The following is a 7,643-nucleotide window of genomic DNA, read 5'->3' as shown; positions in this document are numbered from 1 at the left end:
AAGCAATGCCTTCCCTTCACTATATCAAGTATACATAAAGACACGTTTCTATGCATTGTGCCCACATTCATTATTATTATGAACTTCATTGTAAACTGGGATTATTAGATCTTATTCATGTTAAAGTCATTAGCCATTCACTTACATAAGGTAAACGCCCAAGTTACATACCCCAGCACTGTCATTACAAATGAGCAATTTAGTGTATGCTTGCCTCCAACACTCTCTCAACACTAGAAAAGGAATAACTATCAATCACATCTCTGGCTATGTTCCTGTCTCACAGAGTGCACATTCATTCACCTCATGTTATCTAAACAGCTAGGGGAACAAATGTGCCTTTTTTGCCTCAAACCCGAGTTTCAGCAGTGTTTTTGAAACAGGTTGGTGTAAAAAGGATATGTCTTTGAGTTGTAAGAATAATAAAAAAATTTTAGGGACTTTTTTCATTCGCCCTTCAAGGGGGGGGCTAATGCATTCGTCTTTCCCCTGAATGAATGAAGCCCTTATCGAGGGGCTCTGCCACCCTCGCACACTGGCCGCCTGTATATTTGTGCCGTTTCTCCTCTCTAACCCAGAGCCCCTCGTTGGGGCCCTCCCTTTCCTGCTTGTATTCTGCGCCCTCTAGTGGCCAATATAAGAAGCAGGGAATACTGTAAATCCCTCCAGCATTTACTGTACGTGACTACAGCCAGGACGGGTTATAGTTAACATCAATTACCTGTACTTTCCATGTATAAACATGCACACTGACATTATAATTCCAAATTCTGCAGATTTTCTAAAAGTAATAGTAAACGAGCAAAGGGTGAACATGGACATGGATAACTGATGAACACAACCACAGCCATAACCATATCAACTGCCAACAACTGCCAAAGGCTAAATGTGCATTCAATAACAGTTCAACTGTACAAACATCTTCAGCATTTTGTCCCTTTCAGTCTCCACTCCATCCTGTTCAGCCTTTACTCAGTTTTAGTGAGTCCTGTGGTATGTAGTGATACCGTGGTATTCACATTAGCCTTTGCTGATGAGGAAAGGCAGTTTTTGACGCTGTACCTATCAGACCTACCCCTTTTCGTTTTATAAGATACCCATGAACAGATGTGTAAGCCCCTGGGCCTGGCTGTGTCCTCTGTCCCACAATGCATGTGCTATCAGTGTGAGACAGAGGACACAGTGTTTGCACTTTGAGTTAATTTGAACTTATTTTCATCCATGTCACCTTTGTCTGCCAATGTCCTACCATTTTCCAACCCTTTTATGTTCTTAAGTCTGTTATTAATTTCTGGCCAGCTGGCAGCCATCGTCAATATTTCCTTGCTCATTTGCTTCACAAGTTGTTTCACAGTTTCCAAGAATTCTTCTTCTTTCTTCATCTGACAAGTTATTCATAAGTTACTCTCTGAAATGGATAAAGTTGAATTTCTCAGTACTGAATTTCTGGATACAGTATGTCTCAATGTAGAGTCCCAATGGTGGGCCTTTCTAGTGTAATGCGTTACAATGGAACAATGCATTGGCAATGATGAACCCCACCGTTTAAGCATGTACATGCATACTAATGTGGTGTGATATCCAATAATGTTAAAATCCATTACCAGCATGGTTGTTTAGTGTTCATGAGAATCCCTAACAAATGGACATTGAATTCTGAATTATGCTAATTTGTCTTTTTTTTTTTTCATTTTTGGATCATGCTCATTTATGTAATGTAGAATTGTTATCACCGCTGAGTTTCAGCTGCCTTACTGGCTTGAATTCGCTTGTTTCGTAGTATCAAAGGCGGCAGCTAATCCATGCAGTGTTATTATGTGTCTATCATAACAGCTGGCTAGATAGGTTACAACAGTAACACAGTAGCAGTTACACTCAGCTAACACTGGACATCTTGACATCTTCAGTCAGATAATTTAGTGTATTTTTTCAAAAGCTCAAATAATGAGTAGAATGACTTTAAAATGTTGCCTAATGTTATGAAGCTACATTAGAAAAGAAGGCAGTAAATGTACCAATCAAAAATATGTTGGCCACATGCTTCCCTTTACACGTCACATTGATCGCTCCATTCCTTTTCACAAAATCCAAGGATAGGCTCTTGATTGGCAACTATTTTATCACAACATTCACTAAATTTTCAGCCCTTTTTCTCACCACCTCACCATAATCACAAAGTTCATGGTCATCCTAGACACAACCTGTCCCTGACTGGACCTATATATGTAGAAAGTAAAAAAAAAGTAACAGTAGATGTCATGAAGTGCAAGAACTTCATAATTTCAATAATACAGGAATCACTTTGCCACATGTCATTAATGTCTTTATGACAGACTTTATTTATTTTACAAAAAAATAGGGCTCTTCTATTTTTCATATGAAATTGAAGCCCTTCAGTGGTGTTTATAAACAGATAAACTGAAGTTCAGTAAAATATAAAAGATACAGTATATGTTTCAGACATGGAACATCACATCAAGTGGGTGTGTCCTTCTGTTAAACTGCAACCACAGTCCATAGCGTAGCAGCCTTGAATGGCATTTTAATTCATCTCAAAGGTATATGTCTTTTAAGTAAATTTGCTACATTATCCAGGAAAATTCTCTGCTTTTTATTATATCGAAAAGAAAATCATAGAATATGTCAGTTATAAATAATAATACTAGTAACAGTGAATTCACAGAAGTCTTGAAGGTAAAAAAAGAAAACTAAAGTCCATATGCATACTTAATGATACATTTGGAGATCAGTCCACCTCAATTATCACAGCCAACATGATGGCATTTATTGGCCAATATATGGCAATATAAAACAAACACAAAAAACATCAGGTTGAATGTGAACTAAATGTGCTGACAGTAGAGACAGATTCCAAATGGGAAACTGCCGTTGTACCACGTATTGGTTCAGTAAAGATCCTTCCGTAAAAAACTGTAATGTCAAAAATGTGAGCTATGTAAATCCTAATAAGGGTATCTGCTTAACAGTTCAAGGGTCATGAGAATGCTTCCATAAAGATATGTCCCTACCGAAATCATAACCATTTGTTGTGTAGTCCTTTTTGTTTCATTTACCTGAGTCCTAGCACTGTGTGTGTGGTCTGGTTCATGCGAACATTAGTGAACGCTCATGTGCTTTACACTGGGTGTTTGAGCCTGCGTTCACTCGAACCTGTCTCAGTGAATCTTGCTGCCTGTTTTGTATTTACACCAGTACGGTTCATGTCATTTCCTCTAACTCAGCAGCCCTGCCACCGGGATGTCTTAAAACATGGCCGCCAAGCCCGAAACGGCACCATCACTAAAGGCACCCACCCACAGGCGGCACACTTCCATTGACATAAACACACTAGAGAAGCTGAGTTGGAGGTGAGTGGAGCGGTGACCCACCCCCTCCCACGGACTGATGGGAAAAAGGATAATTCATCCCCCCACTCAGACTGCAGAGAAGCAGGGGTTTACCGGGAGCCATAGCAGTAGACACCGTATTTCTGGCTCTGGGCAGGGAAGCCGAAACTGCGCACTCCTGGCTCATGGGGGCCGCAGTTGGGGCGGGGGACGGCGATGGGGTAGCGCAGGCTCCCGTCGGCCAGCCACCCCGCGTCACAGCGGTCCAGGCCCATGAACCTCCAGGCAGCGTAGAGCTGGCCCACCTTGGCGATCTCGGCCCCGTCCTGCTTGCAGGCCCGCACTGCTTCAGTGAAGTTGAGCTTGAGAGGGTGCTGCAGGAAGTACACACTCCCTGGGGGGGGGGAGCAGAGACACAGCAGCTCGTTAGCTTACAATGTGCACAACACAAACGGTAACCCGAGAATGTGGGTTTTGGTTTAATTTTTAATGTTTGGTTAAGTTTTCACTCTCCAAGTTTCTGTACATTAACATAAGCTCTTGTGGGTTAAAGGTAAGACGGGCCATCCTAATTTCCCAGCGCAGGATTCAATAACTTAAACAACTTATAATAACTTTAATAACTCAATTAAATCAAATAACCAGGAAGTTATCAAAGCATTGTTACACCTTCCCTGTTTGGGGTTGGTATAAAGCCTTACACATCTAGCTTGTTTCTCTCACCACTGCCTCACATACTTGCCCCATCATTTCACTTGGCACTGGAGTTTAAGCTTTGTGCAAGATATGGTTAAGGTTAGGTTCAAGATAAAAGGATATCAGTTACTGTACAAACAGTAATCTACAAAAATGCAGGGCGTTGGGTGGTGAACAGATTGAAGACTTAGCTCTGAGCTGCAGCAAACACCACAGAGACAGAGAGAAAGAGGGAGAAAGGAAAAAGAGAGGATGAAAAGGAAAAAGAGAAGGCGAAAGGGAAAAGGGAGCGGGTGAGAGAGAGACTGTGCTGAGGTCTCTACCTCGGAGAGAGGAGGAGAAGCAGAAGGCATCGTACAGGTGCAGCTGCCGGTGACGGGCACCGTAGCTGCGGACGCCCGGCGCGACTCCGAGGCCCCCGCAGGGCTTGCGCGGCAGGGTGATGGGGTACTGCACGGTGCCGTCCGCCAGCCAGCCCGCGTTGCACCAGTCCAACCCCTCCTCCCAGGCTGTGAACAGCTGCTCGAAGGTGGCCAGCGCCGAGTCCTGCTCCTCGCATGCCCGCTGAGCTGACACAAAGTTCAGGTGATATCGCCCCCTGAGGGGCTGGTAAGGAAACACCACTCCTGAGGGAAAGAGTGGGAAAGGATAACCGTCTCAGAGTAGAACCTGCCAAAGGTGTGCGGTTTCTTGATTGGTAAGAGAGACAAAGAAATGAATATGTTTACTTTGGAAGGTAGCTCCTTGGACAGACCTCAAACCACACGTGGGTGGCCCAGAATTCAACATTATTTCAGCTCCTTTTAACATCCTGGCCTGTAAAGCACTAATCATCTCATTTGTCTCAAAACCTCGAATCATTTATAACATTCAGTGAAATTTCAAACGAAGCCTAATCTTCTCCCATCAATCACCTTGAGATGTTTATCTTCAAATCAGACTTTAGGTAATACAGCTGGCTACAAAAAGGCTGATCAGGTTAAGTTTGAGAGTTATATCAAAGGAATGGAGGAGTATACACTGTATGCTTGGGTAGTTTGGAGCCAGTAAAATGGGTGTGCTTGATTAAATCCTACACAACCACACAAACATAAAGTACAATGGCATAGCAGTGTGTAAGAGGGAGAATATGGACGCTCTGTTGTACCGCGTAACTCCAGATCCACGCTGGCGCTCTCGTCCTCCAGACCGTCGATGACCTCGCAGCGGTATCGCCCGGTGTCGTTGAGGTGCAGGTCGGAGATGACCAAGGACACTTCGCCGGGGGATTCCTGCCGCAGGTGTACGCGCCCTTTGAAGTCCCCGTAGCTGCGGTGCCGGTTGCCGACTGCGACGATCACGTCTGTTTCGTGGCCCCCGACAGACGGCAGCCAGGACCACTTCACGCGGGTCCTGCGGGGGGCGCTCAGCTTGGGTTCGTAGCGGTAATGACAGGGCAGCGTGACGTTGCTCCCCCGCACGGCAGACACCGGCGTATCGGTCGTCTCCACATGAAGACGCACCCCGTTGAAATAAACTGTACAAAAGCAATGCAAAACAGACACTGAAGTAGAAAACTGACCGATTACCTTGAGTGGAGACGGTAAAATCGTCAAAATGGTATAGTTACACAGCTTTACACACGCGTACTTTCTCCGTTACCGTTGCCGTTCATAATGTCATGGTAAAAGAAGCCGTTGGAATAGCCTGGAGCGGCTTGGCACGAGCAGAGGAACTGCAGCAGCACAGCCAGCAGGGGGCGCGTCCTCATCATGGTACCAATCACTCTTACTGTGTCCCTGTGCGGTCTTCCTCGAACAATGATTTTCTAACCTAAAAAAACATTATAATTACTGCTCTTATTAATTCTACTATCGCAAATACAGTCGCTAAGTTTGTTCTCTTAGTAGCCAGTTTCATCTCTAAAGATAGGGTAAGGTAAGATGGTTAAGCAAAAACATATTGCTACCAATAGAAGACAGTCACACACCATGTTGCATACACTACGAAACGCAGAACACCTTTCGACACTTTCATATAAATGCATGGAAGATAGTTACTTTTTAGATGACGATTTTCAGTTATAAGATATTGTTGATTAATTTTGTAGCAGTGATTAATTTTTATACTATTTTAATAAGTGAAGAAAAACAGAATCCATTCTCCAAGTCATGAAAATATCCAATATCCAATATTACAAAAAATATATCATTGTACATTATATAAATATACAATGATACAAACATAGAAAGCATATGGGGTACGGGGCTAAACATCATCATTTAAGTCACATAACACAAAATTACGTTTTAAGATCGATTAAGTTTATTTAATTGGTAAAAATGGCATATTGGTGATATCGGGCTGGTCTGTTTTGAAGCCAATTATCTACAAAAAGTATTAAGTAATTTTCCTAATCTGTAAAAAGATGAACTCTCATGGTGGTCACTCGCGTTTCAGCAACTAAATACGCTTATGTATGTATGTCTTCCTTCAGAAGAAACGTTTCTATGAATTAAATGTAATTCAGATCAAATACCTAAATAGGTGACGATTACCCTAAAATTCAGATACAACGAAAAATGCCAGCAAATGAGAAGAATGCTCGTTAGGAAATTTTAATTATGGACGGTAATTCACCTGTCAATAGGGGGGCGTGGTCAACGACATTGTTTTATTCAACGTCATGTGCTAATTGTGGTCAACAGAATTATTAAAATGTATTTTATCAAGGACTTTAGACAGTAACAGAATCCTTATGTACCGATGAATACTATCGCTAACCACCACAGCCCCTTCCTAATTTTAAATACAACACCCAAGTCTGTTGGCAGTAGACTACGATATACGCAACATCGATCACACTGTAGGAATAGTCCAGCGGTACATCAAACGGGACGCATAACATTTGCATGATTGCCTTGATTTACAATTCCCAGCGCTCAGCTAAGTTTAAACTTTCAAACACACCAACGCTATAGTTGCGCAGTTGTTTACGCCGCCTGTATTGACACTGTCAACATCAATTTGGTAAAAACCCTGGTGAGCGAAAAGCATGTAAAATCAAGGTCTGATCACAACGAAGCGGATACATTTGTCTTGAAGGGAACACATCTAAATACTGTCGGGGGTGTGCAAGTGCATTTGACCTGAGTCTATATGCGTTTTATATTTTGTGCTGTGTTTTGGGTGTTTTTAGACGATTATAGCGCAACGATTCATGCCATTTTTGCAACATTTAATTCATCCGAAACTGCGCTTTCAGAAGTTTAAAATGACGGATTCGGTTTTCTTATAGGACATTCTTCTTCCTTCTGACTTGGGGTCATACACCTTATGACAAAAGAGCATATCAAGTACTTATACATCCTTCCAATCATTACTGTACCGCATATGATGAAACACTTTAACACAGCTGAACACTTTCTTATACGCAGCTTACAGTATTTCTGTTCTTATGATGGTGTATTAGACTTTATATATTAACATTAATATTAAAACACATTTGATGGCAATGCTGTATTTAAGTAAATTATAAAACATCACAGTTACTTACAGACTTAGAGCTGGATCACGCTTGTCGTGTTTGCTTCTTTGCTCCTTTTTCCTCTCTGTCGGCAG

The 7,643-nt window shown here is 42.3% G+C and overlaps 1 protein-coding gene across 2 annotated transcripts; it reads right to left on the bottom strand.

Moving 5' to 3' along the window:
• Positions 1-2,857: 2,857 nt before the first annotated feature.
• Positions 2,858-7,643, bottom strand: LOC118788184 (hyaluronan and proteoglycan link protein 3-like). Of its 2 annotated transcripts, none has more exons than XM_036544084.1 (5): positions 7,579-7,643; positions 5,673-5,855; positions 5,191-5,559; positions 4,367-4,669; positions 2,858-3,741 (listed from the first exon to the last, which is right to left on the bottom strand). In XM_036544084.1, exons 2-5 carry the CDS (start codon positions 5,794-5,796, stop codon positions 3,458-3,460), a joined length of 1,080 nt encoding a protein of 359 aa, XP_036399977.1. In that variant the 5' UTR covers positions 5,797-5,855; positions 7,579-7,643; the 3' UTR covers positions 2,858-3,457. The 2 variants fall into 2 exon arrangements, with proteins under 2 accessions (XP_036399977.1, XP_036399978.1); XM_036544085.1 differs by lacking the exon at positions 7,579-7,643 and adding an exon at positions 6,267-6,277 and having other exon boundaries at positions 5,673-5,788.

Source organism: Megalops cyprinoides, chromosome 13, assembly GCF_013368585.1.
Source record: "Megalops cyprinoides isolate fMegCyp1 chromosome 13, fMegCyp1.pri, whole genome shotgun sequence".
In the NCBI taxonomy this organism is placed as follows: domain Eukaryota; kingdom Metazoa; phylum Chordata; class Actinopteri; order Elopiformes; family Megalopidae; genus Megalops; species Megalops cyprinoides.
The sequence above is the reverse complement of the archived record's forward strand: the minus strand, read 5'-3'. Positions and strand labels throughout refer to the sequence as shown.

What these genes read in the sequence shown, in the direction of transcription:
- LOC118788184 (XM_036544085.1), bottom strand. An exon ending in CGGCAACGGTAACGGAGAAA is followed by an intron (nt 5,560 to 5,672) that starts GTACGCGTGTGT and finishes GCTTTTGTACAG; the next exon opens with TTTATTTCAACGGGGTGCGT. An exon ending in CTTCTCCTCCTCTCTCCGAG is followed by an intron (nt 3,742 to 4,366) that starts GTAGAGACCTCA and finishes CCCCCCCCCCAG; the next exon opens with GGAGTGTGTACTTCCTGCAG.